This window comes from Musca autumnalis, unplaced genomic scaffold, assembly GCF_047663935.1.
Source record: "Musca autumnalis isolate F117 unplaced genomic scaffold, ASM4766393v1 scaffold_3, whole genome shotgun sequence".
Lineage (NCBI taxonomy): Eukaryota > Metazoa > Arthropoda > Insecta > Diptera > Muscidae > Musca > Musca autumnalis.
This window is the reverse complement of record NW_027411866.1, coordinates 92,067,684-92,087,577: the sequence shown is the minus strand read 5'-3', so window position 1 is coordinate 92,087,577 and position 19,894 is coordinate 92,067,684. Positions and strand designations below refer to the sequence as shown.

Genomic DNA, 19,894 nt, shown 5'->3' with positions numbered 1-19,894 from the left:
TTAAACACAAATTAAAAAAGTTTCCATTAAATTCAATAACATTTGAGTTTACTTTCTCCGTTCTCCAATTATTCCAAGCGCATCTGATTTTGATTCATCATACTGTTACGGAATTAGATTTAATTAATATCCGTGTAGACGTTGTTTTATACCCCAGTACGATTTGTACCAAATAAAACAGGGTTCGTTTTAGATTACGTTTCTACAATGCTTTATTTACTTTATTACACTTATTCGAAACCGACTTTAATTACTAAGCACACAGCTTGTCACTAGTTACCACGCAGCTATTATTTAACCGATCTGTTCAGTTCAACGCTTAAAACACAACTACTCAATGTTGCCGTTCCTAACGCTATTTATACCCAAAATCTCCTTGGTCTAGAATTATCCAGTAATCTGGCAACATCTCGAATCTGTGCAGCGAACACATAGACGCACATTCACACTAATGGGTACTTTACACGATATGTATTTTACATATGGGTTGTCACTTTGCGTATACATTTTGCATATAAAAAGTGACAACCCATATATAAAATACATATCGTGTAAAGTACCCATTAGCGAACAACCATACTCACATACATACAAGTAGACCAGCACAGTAATGAGGTAATTACAACAACAAACAAATACACGAAATACAAGAAGTAGAACTAAACGATAATTACATGATTATGGCAAGACAAATAAAAGCACATTAATAAAAGGTAAAGTGACAACTAGAATGATGAAGAGAGTTCTACATGGTTGTTGTTGTTGTAACAGTTCGGTTGTATTCGGAAGCTCTTTCCTGAAAATTATAAAGGAAGAATGGAACAAGAAAAGTAAATGGAATATATTATTAATTAGTTGTGTGAACAGGATTTGATGTTGGCAATTGAAGGAATTGTGCTACTTCAATTGGATGTGACCACAAATCAACAGAGGTTAGATTTGTGGGGGCGGACGGACAGTTGAATAGATGTGAAGTATCGTGAGGGCTTTGATGGCAGGAGGGGCACCTGTTTATGGTACCGGGAACAATGCGTTCTCTGTAGGAATTGAGAATGCTACTGTAACCAGACCTAAGTTGTCCAGACCTAAGTTGTCTCACTATCCGAAATTGCTGGAGGATGTTGATTTAGGACTTTATTGTTTTTGTACACACTTATGGCTTCGGAGACCGCCCGTTGGTGCACAATGTTCAGGGAGTCCGTGTAAGACAATCGGTTGACGTCCGATGGAATGACGTCTTGGATGTCCTCACGGTAACACCTGAAGTCCTTACGGATGCGTCTAGGTGGTGGATCTTCCATCACTACGTGATGGTTGGGGTGACTCGGCTGATGACTAGCCAGCAGGAACTGTCTAGTCAGCAACACATTATGTTGCCTGACTGACAGCATCCTGGTCTCCTCATGAAGATGATCCACCTGTGACATCTGGACGCAACCCGTAGCAATTCGGAGAGCATTATTTTGCGTCGTCTGCAGGATTCTCCATTGGGTGTCACTCAGGATACATGGTAGTTGTTGTTGCTTAAATAAAGTAACTGCGTAATAAAAACTTTACGTTACAATTCAAATTTTTAAATTAACGGAAATTAAACTAAATTTACTTAAACCTATCAGTTACATTCGTAACAATACTAAAGTTTTTTTATGTTGACTTCCCATCACTAGTTCAGCTTTCGACATGGACTCCAACTACACTTCACTCCATTAACAATTTCCGTCTCGTAAATTACAGCAAAAATGTTCTCAACTTCAGTTTTTATTTCTTTATTTTATAACAAACTCTCCGAAATGTATACACTTTTGTTTGTCTTTTGAAGAAATGTGTAGGGATCAACCAACTGGTTTTTTTCTGTAGGGATCAGCAACTGCTTATGAAATGTATGTTATGTCCAATTTACATTAGCAACTTTTTCGTCATTTGGAGCTGTTTCGTCATTTATTTGCTAAAACAGGCAACATTTTGCGTCATTTACCATACAAAAATAAATGACGATAGCTACGTCATTTATTCTAAACAACGCACGAAAACACCCAGTTTTTTTTGTCATAAACTACCAAAAAATGCAACTGTTTTATGATGTCTTTGTTTGTTTGTGTGTGTTGTAGAAAAACAAAAATACTCAACCGATGACAAAAGTGAAAATAAATGTTTAAAAAACTTGCAAAAATTATTTTTTTTTTGTTTTTAGAATTAATTTAAGTTATTCGATACACATTTGTGTTGTGAAATTCCTATTTCTCTGAATAAATATATTGTGTGCGTGTGTTTGTGTTATTGTATAAGTGTGTATGTGCGATTGTGTGCGTAAGCAAATGACGCAAAAAAAAAGTTGTAAATACACTTCATTTGATTCTAGGATTTCGTAAAACGAAATCATTTAATGTGCATATGTAAATTGGACTTTACGGAGTGAATTTTTCATAACTCTGTTGGACTACATCGAAAGATGTTGTGAAATCATAACTCCAATTGCACAACTTCCAAAATTTTTTGCTGGGTAGTGTACATGACATAAAAAAGCAGAGTTGTATACGAGGATTTATACCGGATTTAAAACAAATCCACTCAATACAAGGATTTATTTTTGTAATGATAATGTGCTAAATCCGGCTAATTGACTCATATCTAAATGGCCTATAACTTTCCGTTTGTAACATAGATGGCCTTATAACCTGTTTATATTATAGCTTTTTGCAGGGTTAATAGCACGGTTACACTACAGTTTTTTGCCGGGTTAACCCACTTCATGATGATTTATTTGCTTAATCTGGTCAAATCTGACCAGATTTGCCATACAAAAATTAAATCCTCTCACGGCTGGGTTTATTTAAATCCGGCAAAAATCCACCAAAAATGCAGTGTTGTATTCGATGTATGTGCAAACAAATGCAACTATGCTCAAAAAGTACGAAAAGTTGCAACTGTTTTTACAACAGAGTTTGTCGTGTTTTACACTCTTACGATTGGTCGTATGAGATATTATGGCCTTTATAAATCTAAAGTTATTTGAAAATCATAAAATTGTTTATTTTTCCACATTAGACACTTTTTAACAAAAAGTACCATGATACAAAAATGCATCCCTGCGTGTAAAATATACGAATATGAGCAAAGAGGAGACGATATCTCATACGAGAAATCGCATAAGTGTAAAACATGACTTTATTACATTTTCGGTAAATGTTTTCTTTGCTCCCTATTTATGAATTTTGTCCCATAGTTTTTGTTTTCCAATCAATCACAATACTGTTTAAATACTTGTTGTAATGCATCAATATTTACCATTTTAATTTTTGGAAACTATTTTTTTGATATTTATGTGTTATTTTGTATGTATACGTAAACAAACATAAGCTGACACTTTATATCTTCGAAAAGCTAAGTGTAACCAGCAAACATTAACCCACTGGATCTAGTAAACCCAGTGGGTTAACCTTCAATATTGTAACCGGGGTATAACCTTTTTTATGAGGATTTATTTGACGTATGTATAATCAATGAAACCCAGTGGGTTTGTTAAATCCGGTTTGTCGAAGGTCACACTAGAGTGGTTTCATTGAAACTTTTAGGTATTTATAGATCGGGTTCCCCACTACAGCAACTTTATGATATCACTCTACTGTCAAACTCGACCTAGGAACCCTTGTTTTCATGAAATTGTTTCAAAGAAACTCTCTAGTGTGACCTTCGACTTTATTATATGTATATAACGGTAAAATTATATAATTTTGTTACCCGTTTGAAATAAAATAATAAAAAAGCAGCTATTACTACATAGGATTTATTAAATCCAGTTATATATATGTAAACGCACTGTAAAAATGCTATACTGGATCTTTTTCAAATTCCCTTTTGGAGCAAAAACGTTTGTAATTTTCTTTAATACAGTTTGACAACAAATGTAATGCAAAGGCCAAAATTGTAAAAAATTTCATATTAATTGTTCGCTTAGTCCCGCTCCACACTAGAGTGATTTCATTCAATAAATTGCAAGAAATTATGCGTCTCTAGATCGACTTCCATAGTAGAGTAGAATCATAAAATTGCTGTAGTGGGGAATTCGATTTAAGAACGCCTAATTTAATAAAATTTTTCAATGAAATTCACGCTAGTGTAGACCAGGACATATGGCAACAAATTATGTAAAAACTATACGGTTTTTTGTTCACAACTCTTGCTGTTAAGGCCTAGGTACATAAGCTGCCTTGCCTGCTTGCCTTGCTTGCTTCTGATAAAAGAATAAAAAGGAAAAGGGCAACACAGTTCGAAATTTGCTCGGCCTTCTATATTCTTTTATTTTTATTATGTCAGAAATGAAGCAGGAAAGCAAGGCAACCAGGCGAGGCAGCTTATGTACCCAGGCCTTTAGTCCTCAAAACAATATTCTGTCGATATATACAAAGTTTATTTGCAATTTATTACAAATACGGAATAAAATAAGAATTACCTACTACTTTGAGGTGACAATAAGTCCCGGTCCACACTAGCGTGAATTTAATAAATAAATTGCATGAAATTAGGCGTTTCTAGATCGAATTCCCCACCACAGCAATTTCATGATTTTACTTTACTAATCCAAATTTTTAATGAAATTCACGATAGTGTGGAGGGGACTAAAAGTTATTCATAGGGAAAAGCAGCACTATAAAACTAACCATTTTAGAAAATTTTTGTAGTCATTATGCATTGTTGTGACTATTGCGTCTAATAATGGATTAACAGTATTGAATGCTGCTGCTGAGCACATTGTTTGGAAAAATTTGCGAAAGGTTACATGGTTCAACTGCCAATAGTTTAGCTGCTACTGAACATAATTCCAGAAATTATGTAAACTTCTATATATTTTATCGATTTTAATGCGCTAGATGCAGTTTTTCCTACTTTATCCGTTTGGCACGTAAGTTCTTCTTCTTTAGGGCTATAATGTTGCTGAGAACCGCGAAGTAAAATTCTTATTAGTTTCTGAGATAAAGCCCTAATAAGGGGAAAAAAGTGTCGTTTTATCCAGGTTTAGATGAGGCTATAAAATCCAAACCCGATCTAAGAACACGAAATCCAGTTAGGGTTTTTGTAGCCTCATTATGTACTTTCAGAAAATGCCTATTAGAAGTTGTTTGCATTTTCAGTGTTGCACAGTGTAATAAAAGCTGTCGTGGAGGGTCTTCAGACAGGTAAAAAACGTAATTTCATAAAATTTTTCAATGAAATTCACGCTAGTGTAGACCAGGACATATGGCAACAAATTATGTAAAAACTATACGGTTTTTTGTTCACAACTCTTGCTGTTAAGGCCTAGGTACATAAGCTGCCTTGCCTGCTTGCTTCTGATAAAAGAATAAAAAGGAAAAGGGCAACACAGTTCGAAATTTGCTCGGCCTTCTATATTCTTTTATTTTTATTATGTCAGAAATGAAGCAGGAAAGCAAGGCAACCAGGCGAGGCAGCTTATGTACCCAGGCCTTTAGTCCTCAAAACAATATTCTTTCGATATATACAAAGTTTATTTGCAATTTATTACAAATACGGAATAAAATAAGAATTACCTACTACTTTGAGGTGACAATAAGTCCCGATCCACACTAGCGTGAATTTAATTAATAAATTGCATGAAATTAGGCGTTTCTAGATCGAATTCCCCACCACAGCAATTTTATGATTTTACTTTACTAATCCAAATTTTTAATGAAATTCACGATAGTGTGGACGGGGACTAAAAGTTATTCATAGGGAAAAGCAGCACTATAAAACTAACCATTTTAGAAAATTTTTGTAGTCATTATGCATTGTTATGACTATAGCGTCTAATAATGACTATTGCGTCTAATGAGCACATTGTTTGGAAAATTTTGCGAAAGGTTACATGGTTCAACTGCCAATAGTTTAGCTGCTACTGAACATAATTCCAGAAATTATGTAAACTTCTATATATTTTATCGATTTTAATGCGCTAGATGCAGTTTTTCCTACTTTATCCGTTTGACACGTAAGTTCTTCTTCTTTAGGGCTATAATGTTGCTGAGAACCGCGAAGTAAAATTCTTATTAGTTTCTGAGATAAAGCCCTAATAAGGGGAAAACAGTGTCGTTTTATCCAGGTTTAGATGAGGCTATAAAATCCAAACCCGATCTAAGAACACGAAATCCAGTTAGGGTTTTTGTAGCCTCATTATGTACTTTCAGAAAATGCCTATTAGAAGTTGTTTGCATTTTCAGTGTTGCACAGTGTAATAAAAGCTGTCGTGGAGGGTCTTCAGACAGGTAAAAAAAAGTATCAGACCATATTGACAATAAACAATGACGAATCGGCCGCAGACAAGTATGCAAAGAATGAATATTTGACTCAATATGTATTATCGGATAATAGACCAATACAAAACAGTCCGATTTTGGCTTTGAAAACATCGAAATACCTCTGGACGCTATAGGGAAAATTAGACCCTCAGTGTATTATTTTGAAAGACCTACGACAGAGCTCTATTTCCTCTCTCAATATTATTGGAATCACTTCATTCTTACTAAATTCATAGATATTATACTCTGCTATCATAATAAATCCCAAAAAGTACGCCAAATCTAATAAAACCCATCAAATATGGAAATTATACACCTTCTAGAAAAGCTGGATTACCGAATATTTGGGTACCATATTTTTTACCACCACCGTGGTGCAATGGTTAGCACGTCCGCCTTGCACTCAGAAGATCTGCGGTTCGAATCCCAGGCCAAGCAACATCAAATTTTCAACGGTGGCAAAATTCCCCCTCAGTAATGCTGGCGACATTTCCTGAGTATTCAAGCCATGAAAAACTTCTCTACAAGTGGTGTCGTAAGACACGCCGTTCGGACTCGGCAATAAGAAGTAGGTCCCATATCATTGAGCCAATATGAATCGGCGTGCACTCATTGATATGAGAGAAGTCTCCCTTGTCCCATCTGGGATGTTTGTGGAACAATTATTATTATATTTTTTACCAAGCAAAAAAGTATGCAAAATCGGGTTCATGGCCATAATTATGATTGGGAAGACATCCCCACTGACATCATAAGAAAATATTTAACAGTCATTATTCTGAAAGTCTGTAAAACGGGTCCAAAAAGCTCAAACACGTTCAAATACCACCATTCCAAAGGCCAGATCATGACATATTAATCTTATTTGTGTAAGTTGCTGATATAATATAACAAAACTAAACTGATAAATACCTCGGGCCAAACTTTTGATATCAACACTTATAAATTTTTTGGGTCCAGTTTAAGAAAAAAACTCGAAAAAAGTCCTCCAACGAAAGATCAAGATTTAATACAAATTGGGGGCACCAGTAGCCTTAAGGCCTCGACACATAAGCGGCTGGCTTTCTGGCTGAAGTCATTTCTGGTAAAAGACTAAAGACTAAGACTATGTTTACATTTACGAAATCCACTCGATTTCATCTGTCAATTTCTTTGTGTATACGTCAAATGAAAAGTCATCTGAAATCGATTGGATTTCATTTGACGTTTGAGCAATGGAATTGACAGTTAAAATCGAGTGGATTTCGTAAATGTAAACATAGTACAAGTTCGACCTAACTCAAATTTGGTTCTGACATTTCTTTATTCCTTTTCCAGAAATGATTTCAGCCAGAAAGCCAGCCGCTTAAAGGCCTTGACACATAAGAAGCATGTCGTTCTTGCTTAATTCATATCTGGTAAATGACTAAAGACCAAGTTCGACTTAATTCAAATGTAATTCTGAAATCTTTTTATTAGGTCGAACTTGGTCTTTATAGCACGGTTACACTACTGCTTTTTGTCGGGTTAACCCACTTCATGAGGATTTATTGCTTAATCTGGTCAAATCTGACCAGATTTCCCATACAAAAATTAAATCCTCTCACGACTGGGTTTATTTTAAATCCGGCACAAATCCACCAAAAATACAGTGTTGTATTCGGTATTTGTGCAAAAAAATCCAACTCTACTCAAAAAGTACCAAAAGTTGCAACTGTTTTTGCAACAGAGTTAGTCGTGTTTTACACGTTTACGATTGGTCGCATGAGATTTTATGGAGTAATATGCTGTTTATATTAGAGCTTTTTGCAGGGTTAACCTTCTTTGTGAGGATTTATTTGAAATATAAGCAATGGAATTGACATTTAAAACCCAGTCGGTTTGTTAAATCCGGTTATATATAAACGGGGTATTAATAAATCTAAAGTTATTTGAAAATCATAAAATTATTTATTTTTTTACATTAGACACTTTCTTAACAAAAAGTACGCTTGATACCATGATACAAAAATGTATCTCTGTGTGTAAAATATACCAATATAAGCAAAGAGGGGACGATATCTCATACGAGAAATTGTAAAAGTGTAAAACACGACTTTATTAGTTATTTTGTATGTATACGTAAACAAACATCAGCTGACAGTTTATATCCTCGAAAAGCTAAGTGTAACCAGCAAAGATTAACCCACTGGATCTATTAAACCCAGTGGGTTAACCTTCAATAGTGTAACCGGGGTATTAGTCTTTTATCAGATATGACTTCAACAAGAATGCCATGCTTCTTATTCGTCGAGGCCTATAGAGTGTAATAGTACGTTAATATATAACCGCATTTAACAAACCCACTGGGTTTCAAATTCACTGCTTATATTTCAGATAAATCCTCATAAAGAAGGTTAACCCTGCAAAAAGCTATAATATAAACATAGCCTAACGTGCCGAGCCTTAAATTTTGGTTTAACTAAACTCATTACTGCTCCAATGAATGTCCAAAGTGGATAGACAACTCATTAAGGAACATAACTTTGGTAATTCTCCAAAAAACACATGGTAGAACAAATACAAGGTAAAGTTAATACTACAACAAATACAACTCAAACAACAACCACAAAGGAATTTGTTTTTGTTTGTAACGTTACTGCCAGTTGTATTTGTAAACAAAACAAGGAAATGTCTATAAATTATTTGAATTTAAAAAACTAATAATTTTTCACATTTGGTTGAATATTTTGGAAAACATGAATGAAAATTCGTTACATTTTCAATTTTTATGGTTCCACATCATTCCACTAAATGCATAAATTCTCGCAGAAAGTAGAATTCTTGCAGAAAAGTTTGGGGTCGCTGGAAATTCATAGAAAAAGGAGAAGCTGTTTCAATGTTTTGTTTTAGAAATCAAAGAAGCACATGTTTATTAGGGCTTTATTTTTTAAATTTTAACAAAATACCTCACATATTAACAAACGTTGTATCGCCTCTACAAGCGGTGATTTACTGCGCGGCTTATCGTTCGAACTTGGAGGAGGTTACATATCATTGATATGAAGAAGTCTTTCTGGGATATGGTTTTTTCCGAATGATATATTTTTTTCTCAAAAAATATATGTCCCTAATGTACATCGAAATAGAAATAAATGTATAAAATGTCATATGAAATTTGACACTAACACTACAACCCAGTTCAGTCAGCTGGGTATTGCTGCTACCTTTTCTTGTTCTACCATGAAAAAACAGTAGATTTGGAAATTTTTGCAATACAATAGCTCTGTTCCTTTACTTACCTGAGGTTACCATTTTTTACCCTTTTTAACCTGCAAAGCGTTCCTTAACCCCGAAAAGTGGCAAAACTGGAAGCAATTTTTAAGAGAGTGAGAGAGGAGAGAGAGCGAAAATGGCTTTCTCTTCTACCACAGGCTACCAGCAAAATTTCTGCAATGGCAGAACTGATTTTTTGACTTTGGTTTGACGATTATTTTACAATGAAGAAAATGGACGAAAAACAAAAGAAAAAGTCGAACGCTGACAAAACTAAATTAAAAACTGTGAAATAAAAGACAAAAAATTGCTTCTTTTATGTTTCTTTTTGACTTTGCTGCCAGAAATACCATTTTTCCGTTCCTTTACTTTTCTGGTAAAAATGTTCATGAGAGAGCAATTTCGAGCAATTTTGAGACTTTTCTCTTTTACCACTCTTACCATTCAAAAAGTAAAGGAACAAAGCTATTTATTGTTACCTCCAACTAGTAGTTAGTTCTTATTTTTGACAGTATTTGCATAAATCGCAAATAAACTTGCATATTTTGACGGAATAATGTTTTGGAGACCAATAGCAAGAGATTTGCTCAAAAAACCCGTATAGTTTTTACATAATTTGTTGCCATACACGAACAATAAATATGAAATTTTTTTTAAATGCTGTCCTTTGCAATACATTTGTTGTCTAACTGTAAAATTATCGCGAATTCGGTTTTGGATTTAACCGGAACGTTTTTGAATACGGTAGAATTTTCTTGGTTGTGTCAAACAGGGATGCCAACTGTTCCGAGGCAAAAATCGCTACAGAAAAGTTGTGTTAAAAACCACCACAAATCTCCACTGACTATTGCCAAAAAGCACTACAAAAATGTTTAAAAACGGCAGAAATTATCAACTGTTACACAGAAAGAGAAAAATTTAAAAAAATCGCGCATCTATTTCTTCAATAAAATATCTCAATTCCCATGCTTTTCTGTATTTTTGAACACTATCTTGCCTCTATATGTATGGATATTTCACTAGCTGCACAATCAACAATTTTTTTTTGCTTTACAAGTGATTACAGCAAACAATATTGCGTAGAAATCGCTACAATCGCTTCCTTAAACAGCCAAAATCGCTACTGTAGCGATTTAAAATAAAAAATCGCTACAACTCCTAAAAAGTGGTTTTTGTACGTCAAAAATCACCACAAGTAGCGGGAAAACCACCAACATGGCATCCCTGGTGTCAAACATTTGATTCGAGTATGTTTGATACCACTTTGGTTTGTGGTTGTGTTTTGTTTGATAACGGAGTTCTCTTTGTTCTCAGCAATTATTGTTTTTCAAATAACCAAAGTAACCACATAGATAAGTAACCAAAACTTGATTTGCTGATTTACTTGTCGGTCATTTGTATCAGTTTTGTGTTTATTGTTCAGTTAAGTGGTTGTCTGGCGCTTGATTCTTATTTGTTTTGTTTTTATTGTTAATTAATTTATTAATTTGTAATGTCGTCGTCCGGGGAAGACGTTTTGCTTCAATTCACCAATTGTAGATTGGTACGCAACCATCAGCTCATTAAAGATGATTTATGGATACGGAATGGACGCATTATCAATCCAGAGCCTGTATTTTTTGATGAAAAGAAACGGGCCCACAAACGATATGATTGCAATAATGCTATAATTGCCGCGGGATACATTGACCTCCAAATCAATGGTACGTTCATGAAACTGTCGTTGTTGTTATTATTGTTTTGTGCGTTTATTGGGTTTATTGGATTTGTTATCTTCTTTATTTGGGATGGGACCATGACACTTAATCAGATTTCAAATGTCAATTCCATAGCCCAAACGTCAAAATCCTCTCGAAGTGGGTTAACCCGGCAAAAAACTAGGTAACCGTACTAAAAGTGGAATTTTATTGTCTGTTCCTATTTTATTGGTTGAGATATAAACAATAATTTGCGATAAAAATACTAAGCTCAGCAAATTTGTGGAAAAAATTTGCTGCTGTTTGCAATAATGTTATAATTGCTGCGGGATACATTGACCTCCAAATCAATGGTACGTTCATGAAACTGTCGCTGTTGTTATTGTGTTTGTGCGTTCATTGGAATTGTTATCTTATTTGGTCCTCCTCCAATTGGAATGAAAATGGAATGGGACTAATTCTTTAACTAAGTGGAATTTTATTGTCTGTTCCTATTTTATTAGCAGAGATATAAACAGTATTTTTTCAATGAAAATACTAAGCTCAAGCTAATTTGTGGAAAGAACCCACATTTAAAAAAAATTGCTGTCGTATTTGATAAATTAAAAAATTAATATTCGCCCTTATAAAATATTATTTTGTTGTAATTTCCCCAACAACATAAAGAAAATTTTGACATAACATAGGTATTCAAAATTTTACGATGCCAATCTGGGTAAACAATGAAGGAATGAATTTGCGCCAGCTAGGAGGGTATTCAATGTATGCCCAAAAGAAGAAGAATTAAAATAAATCACAAATTCTAAGTCTTTAGAATAAAACAAATAGGATCAACTCTATAATTTGAAAAACAATCTCTGGTTTTAATTTTTTTTCTGTTTGGCTCGGTACTGCTGAGCCCATTAATATAAAATTAGTATCGTCAGCATGATTATGGAGATACTTATTCAACATGTTGTCACAATGTATGTAATAAAATAACCGATTTCTTAATCCTTCCAAAATGGTGCTATATGTTACCCACCAACAAGTGGTGAAACGTTGGGCTAATTGGTTTAAATTCAGTTTAGGGCCCGTTTCCGTACACTGATATAATTTATGTTTTGCACAGAGATAGGGGCCTTCCACTTCCGTAAATACCAATGACATTTTTGATATTTTTACAGCCGATCCATGGTAGAATAAGAAAAGGTAGCAGCAATACACAGCTGACTGAACTGGGTTGTAACGTTAGTGTCAAATTTCATATGACATTTTATACGTTTATTTCTATTTCGATGTATATTAGGGATATATATTTTTAAGAAAAAAAATATATCATTCGGAAAAAACCATTTCCCAGAAAGACTTCTTCATATCAATGATATGTAACCTCCTCCAAGTTCGAACTATAAGCCGCACAGTAAATCCCCGCTTGTAGAGGCGATACAACGTTTGTTAATATGTGAGGTATTTTGTTAAAATTTAATGAAATAAAGCCCTAATAAACATGTGCTTCTTTGATTTCTAAAACAAAACATTGAAACAGCTTCTCCTTTTTCTATGAATTTCCAGCGACCCCAAACTTTTCTGCAAGAATTCTACTTTCTGCGAGAATTTATGCATTTAGTGGAATGATGTGGAAACCATGGCACAATTACCAAGGTAGTGGCATCGTAAAATTTTGAATAAGTTATGTCAAAGCTTTCTGTATGTTGTTGGGGAAATTACAACAAAAATAATTTTTTTATAAAGGGATTTGACTTTTCATATCCGATCAGCTGATGTGATACCACTACCTGGTAGTTCTGCCATGGTGGAAACATAAAAATTGAAAATGTAACGAATTTTCATTCATGTTTTCCAAAATATTCAACCAAATGTGAAAAATTATTAGTTTTTTAAATTCCAATAATTTATAGACATTTCCTTGTTTTGTTTACAAATACAACTGGCAGTAACGTTACAAAAAAAAAACAAATTCCTTTGTGGTTGTTGTTCGAGTTGTATTTGTTGTAGTATTAACTTTACCCCAGATAGCATTTAGAAGACTGTTTTTTCAAAAATCACATTGAGGAGTCTTTTTAGAGTCCTTTTGGTGATCAAAAATTGATTAAGTCGCTTGTGTGATCAGAAAGGGACTCGAAAGTGACTCCCTGTAATGATTAAAAAGAGTTCAATTTAACATACAACAACAAATGTGTAGCAATCACAAATAAATCATTGAGGTGTTTAAAATGTGACAATTTTTTGTTATTTTTTGTCACATTTTGATCATCTGGAAGATTGAAAAATGCTTAATCAAAAAAGGGTCATACAGGTGTTTGAAAAGTGATTACAATTATGTATACTCTGATCATATTTTGAACAGTTAGGTGATTAAAAACTGATTGCTTTGTTTTATTTTTATTTGGTTGTAAATAAAAAAATAAAATTCTCATATACACATTCTACAAAATTTTGATATAAATGTAACGTATAATATTAAAGGTACAGACAAACACAACACAACAGGTTTTGCCAAGTGAAATGAAGAAGCAGTATACTAACCACCAAGCAACATAAAGGATAATTAAAAGACATAACAAAGCAGAAAAGACTATAAAACAAAGGAAAGAAACAAAGAAGAATAAAAAGAAAATTTTTTTAATTTATTTCGTCTAACAAAAAGACTCATAAATGATTATAAACATGACTCTAAAAAGACTCGAAAAAGGGTCCGAAATTAATCAACAAAACACCAATAAATGATTGAAATACGACTCGAAAAAGACTCATTTGTGATTTGTTTAGAAGAGTCGCCTGAGGTTATGTTTTCCTACCGACAAAGGAGTCATTTATGATCAGAAAATGAGCTCATATTCTAGCTTTTTAATCGTGCAGTCGGATCAAAAAAGACTCGAATTTGATTAAAATTTTCAAAAAATGCTGACTGGGACCTTGTATTTGTTCTACCATGCAGCCGATCAAGGGAATATCATTGTAAAGCTCTGTAGGTTTTGATTGGAACAAGCGAATGTTGGAAAGCAGTTTTGAATAAGGGGTTCCATCCGATGACGTGATTTCATGTCATCTTTTGCATTGGTTCAAACGAAGTCGTGAAAAAGCCGATCTTTTCATTAGCTTTTGAACCACTGCAAAGGAAGTCGTGAAAGATCCGATCTTTTCATCTGCATTTGAACCCATGCAAAGGAAGTCGTGAAAGATCCGATCTTTTCATCTGCATTTGAACCCATGCGATCGATCCAATAGAGATTAATTTTGTGTTTTTATTTACACACAATTTCTAAATATTTAAGATTAGTTATTTACAATAGGCTTGATGCTGTCGGAGACTCGAAATCACAACTAACGTTGTTAAAACTCTCGTCGTAATGATAATGTCATTGCAAAGGGTTGGTGAAAATGACATAACAAAGTATTGGTGTAAATGACATGCTTTTGATCCCAAAATGAGTAGCATATTTTAGGGTCCACGCTCATATAAAATTCAATGATGCAGATGCTAAAAAGATGACATACCAGATCACTTGCACCCATGATTGAGTAGCATCTTTGGCATCGAACATTTTGCTGGGATACTGAGAAAATGAGGAAGCAAGCTGAGTTTAACCCGATCGCTGCGAAGGTTTTGAGAAAAAATATATTTTTCACTTTATCGTGCTTTTAGAACAAGAAGTGGAACTCGAATGACAGAAACATAAGAAGTAAATAGATAGCGGTGAAAGAATAATGATAATATGGGTACTATTGTGAAGCTTATGGAATAATATTAAATTTTTCTTTAGTAGCCAGCCTTCGGCCGTAGATTTCTTCAATAGACAGGTGAAAATTTCGGTAGCGGGAACAAAATTTTCTTTTAAATTATAATATTTTTCTAAATAGTCGGCCTTCGACCGGGCTTCCTTCATTAATTGCTATACATATTTGTGATCCGCTACTTGTGGAAAAAATTTGGTCCCGATCCAATCTTAAATGCTTAAACTCAAGCCATAAAATGTTTTTCATTTCAAATTTTCAGCCTCTGTTTTTAAACACAGCCTCGCTTGAATTGATCGTAAAAGTACCGTATGCACCATTTATTTTGATAACAATAATTCATATATAAAAAAGATCCAATAGATTTTCCAATAAAAGCTAAAAAATTATTCATCTGCGAACATTTATATTCCACTCCAGTATTATCAACAACATTTGCAATCGTTTACTGTAAGTGTTTTTAATATTGGTATAATTATCTTATCAAAGTAATACATGGCGATGCCTCTAATTTAGGCCAAGATTTTAATTGGCATTTGTGTAAAACATATAAAACGTTATTATTTTCAATTGCTCTGGGAAATCGGATTTCACGCTGGTAAACTCAAAAACTTTTATTTTTGAATCTATTCATATAAAATATGCACAGAAAACTTTAAAAATCAAAGGCATATCCAATATTGAACAATTTTGTCAAGGCGATTTTTGTGGATTTTTAATCTTCGACAATTTTTGTGTTGTTTTTATAACGACATTTTAAACAGAAGTTCTTCGGTCAGATAAAAACATGAAAATAACTGATATCTTGGTACACCGCTACGTTTGGGTTATAGCACAACTTTAAATGTCAAATGACATCCAAACATCCGTGCGGTACCATTTTATTCGATCTCTTTCATAACTTGGACCTATGTCCTAAATTGCAAAATTTTGAAAAAATATTTTAGAAATCATCTTTGGAATTTTTGCCAACGCTTATTAAATTTGACCACATAGTGAACCGCTGTGTTATGAAATAAAATATCGGGTTTATTAGAATGTTTTCATTTGAAAAATATCCATAAACAGCGGAACACATTATTTTGTTATTCACCGTTTTTCTCCGCCAAGACAATACCACAATGCCGGTTAAACCTCTCTAGTCATGTAAAACTTATTTTCCTTAAGTTCCATATCATTGAGCTAAATATAGAGTTATGATTTAAAATAAGAATAATAATATTGTTAAGCTACTTATGAACCAATCCAATTCTCACCATGAGCTATTAAAGCATCTATTAATATTCCCATTTTTAGGTGGTTTTGGAGTTGATTTTTCCTATGACACTGATACAGTTGAAGAAGGTATCAACAAAGTGGCCAGTGGTCTAATTAAAACCGGTGTAACTTCATTTTGTCCAACAATTGTAACATCTCCAGTAGAGACATATCGTAAAGTTTTGCCTCGCATACCACAAACAACAAACGGCGCCGGTGTCTTGGGAGTTCATTTAGAAGGACCTTTCATAAACATAAAGAAAAAAGGTGCTCATCCAGAAGAGTGTATTAAGACATTGGAAAATGTAAGTAAACCCCCAAGTTCATATTTAGAATTAGGTAAATTGTTTTGTTTTTAGGGATTTCAAGGTCTTATGGATGTCTATGGAACTCTAAAGAATGTTAAAATTATAACACTAGCACCGGAATTGGAATCATCGGACAAAGTTATTAAACAACTTACGGACCAAGGTATAATAGTTGCAGTGGGACATTCGACGGGTAGCTTGATACATGGCGAAGTAGCGGTTCAAAATGGCGCAACGTTAATAACTCATTTATTCAATGCCATGTCGAATGTAAATATCTATTTTAGAATTTTCGAATATTTCAATTACCCTAGAATTGTCTTGTTTTCGCTGTAATTTATTATCATAATAGTTCCATCATCGAGATCCTGGTCTAGTGGGTCTTCTTGCTTCGGATGCAATACCTGCAGGGCAGTCCGTATACTTTGGTATTATCGCTGATGGTGTTCATACCCATCCAACTGCTTTGCGAATTGCTCATCGAACACATCCACAAGGTTTATGTCTAGTTACGGATGCCATATCTGCTCTTGGATTAGAAGAAGGTATTCATCACATTGGACAATTTAAACTTGAGGTAAAGGATTCTAAAGCATTTGTCGCCGGTACTAATACGCTATGTGGCAGCATAGCCCCCTTAGATGAATGTGTGCGTATCTTTAGAAAAGCTACAAGTAAGTCCGGAAAAATAGGAAATCAAAAATATGCGCCTTAAATAAATGTTCACTATTATTAGATTGTTCCGCTGTATATGCAATTGAAGCTGCCACCTTACATCCAGCAAAATGTCTAAAAATAGAAAAGTCTAAGGGAACCCTAGACTTTGATTCGGATGCAGATTTTATAGTACTTGACGACGATTTGAATGTTCTATCAACATGGATTGGTGGTAAATGTGTATATTGCAGTGATACTGTCACGAAGAAAATGTTCAATTGTCGCAGTAGTTGTTTGAATTAATTGTTACTGCCTTCAGGGATTTTTGTTTCCGCAGGGATTTGTTAGTCAAACATACATATTAATCTATGTAGAATATTGTTTTTATATCGTTTTATAATACGTTTTGTAATAAATGTATATTTTCTAAATTAGTAATTGCAATTTTTCTATTAAAAAACGCAGATCACACAAAGAAAAACATTAATATGGACTTATATTTTCAAATTCATTTAAGAGGACGTTCATTTATTGTAATTTCACTTTGTTCGAATTCATTGCAATGTCTGTTTATTTGCATGTTGTCCATCCAGTCTTTACACATGCAAGTAGCTTACAGAGCGTTGAGTATACGTATGTGTTCATGATCAAAATTAGAATATGTGGCTGACTTCTGAAATGTCAGTTGCTTTACAAATGTCTAAAGTATTGTATTTCATAGCGCCGTAATACTTAATAACTGCGAAGCTATGTATTTCAATACGTCGCAGTTGGGCATTATTAACGCAGTAAACAAAGCAAACATGTGTCATTTTTATTTCTGTAGCATTCGCAGTGGCAATGTGGGTACAATGCTTTAGTGTACAACTGCAATATTTTGACGAAATCTTAAAATTGCAATGTGTCGGTACGTTTCGGAAGTCAGTCTGTATGTGTTGTAGGATGAAAAATGTTTTACAGTGTTTTATTTAACTTGCTTTGGTGTCCGTTTAGTTCAAATCTAGTAACCCATTTTAAAACTTTGCACACTTTTCAGATTTGGATGACAATACATGAATATGAAACCAAAACCAATATGGGTCCATTTTTTCCTATAGCCTCCATATAGCGGTACCACCCGTTTTCAGGTGTTTGGATGATTTTGTCTCCATTTTTTGCGGGAATTGGCTGTAACTGGGCATTTGGAGTTACCAATTGTACAGAAACTCCCCCACCACAATTTGTGGATATGGGGTATAGCCCCCATATAATGGTACCACTCGATTTCAGACAATTTAAAGTATTTATCTACATTTTCAGCCTAAAGTGACTGACTAAAAAGTTAAAAATAAAAAATTAAGTTTCAGTGTTTTATTTATAAATGCACTTAAAACTAGAAAATAATTTGTCGCTTAGCCTCAATAAGTATATTCTTCCTCATGATGGTATCTCTCAAATAAAACGCTTGAATTTAATTTAAAAATGGTGGCAAAATTAAACGGCAAGCGTTTTATTTGAGAGATTCCATCATGAGGAAGCGACAAATTATTTTCTAGTATTAAGTGCATTTATAAATAAAATACTGAAACTTAATTTTTTAATTATTTTTCATTTTGCATGCGCATACATACAGGCATGCCACAGAAACGAATTCCGATCGAAAGTGGAATTAATTCCGTATTTAGCTTCTTCAGAAAACGAAGAAGAAGAAGAAACGAGAAGAAGAATTTTTCGGAATGAAACACTTTTGATTTTGCAAACGGAATTGTATTTATAATTTTTTTTTAAATTTGCCACTTTAAAACAGTCTAAAAACACTTAGAAATAATAAAAATGTTGTTTTGTTAACAAATTCACATTTAATTTCATATTTAAACTAAATAATGAAGTGTTCCGATTTTACAAAATCGATCGGAATCTGAAGAAGCTAAAACAAAAACGATCGAAATGAAATTACGGAATTGAAACCATTCCGATCGAAATCTGTGACATGCCTGATAAAGAATAATTTTTACTGACACTTGCATTGGTTTATGTCAAGATAAATTTATCGGCACTTGAGCTGAATATGTAAGTGTATTGATTTTTTACTGAAGTCTGCATACATACATATTTCTAAAATAGCGTAAACACAGCTTGTATATATCACGTTCGTTTCTAGTTTTGCATTCATATCATGTTAACAGGAACTAAGTTTACAAAGCGCACAGGTCAATATAACAAACAGTTCATGTTCGGTCATTCATTATTTTAGCTTACCTTCAGTTCTGAAAGGTCGTTTTTCGTCTTGAACGCACACAAAATGTACATAATTGGCGTAAACATGTCGTCATATGTACATACAGTTTGACAAGTAAGAGGTAGTTTACACTATCTATCAATGTCATATGACACGGAATAAAAACAATCCATATCTAGCCACGCCGGGAATGTGGAGAAGTAATTTTATTACAATTTTGCTGGTGTGGACGCACAAAGTAAATTGCGTGAGGAAAATCCCCAATATTGCACATATTAGCGACTATATAATGATGGAAAATTTCATGTAATAAGACATTTACATATAGTGTAAACTACCCCTTATATGCTCTGTTCCAGAACCTGCAAGAATCTACAAATTTTTACTACGATAACAATTTTCCCTTTATGTTATCGAAAAAAATAGTAAAAATTAGTAGATTATTGCAGTTCTGGAACAGACCAATTGTTTTCAAACTAAAGAGCAGTACAC

At 33.7% G+C, this 19,894-nt stretch overlaps 1 protein-coding gene across 1 annotated transcript; it reads left to right on the top strand.

Annotated features, from left to right (window-relative positions):
* Positions 1-10,782: 10,782 nt before the first annotated feature.
* Positions 10,783-17,619, top strand: LOC141396960 (N-acetylglucosamine-6-phosphate deacetylase). Its single transcript, XM_073972709.1, has 5 exons — positions 10,783-11,230; positions 16,259-16,524; positions 16,579-16,797; positions 16,880-17,201; positions 17,264-17,619. Exons 1-5 carry the CDS (start codon positions 11,020-11,022, stop codon positions 17,485-17,487), a joined length of 1,242 nt encoding a protein of 413 aa, XP_073828810.1. The 5' UTR covers positions 10,783-11,019; the 3' UTR covers positions 17,488-17,619.
* Positions 17,620-19,894: the final 2,275 nt, after the last annotated feature.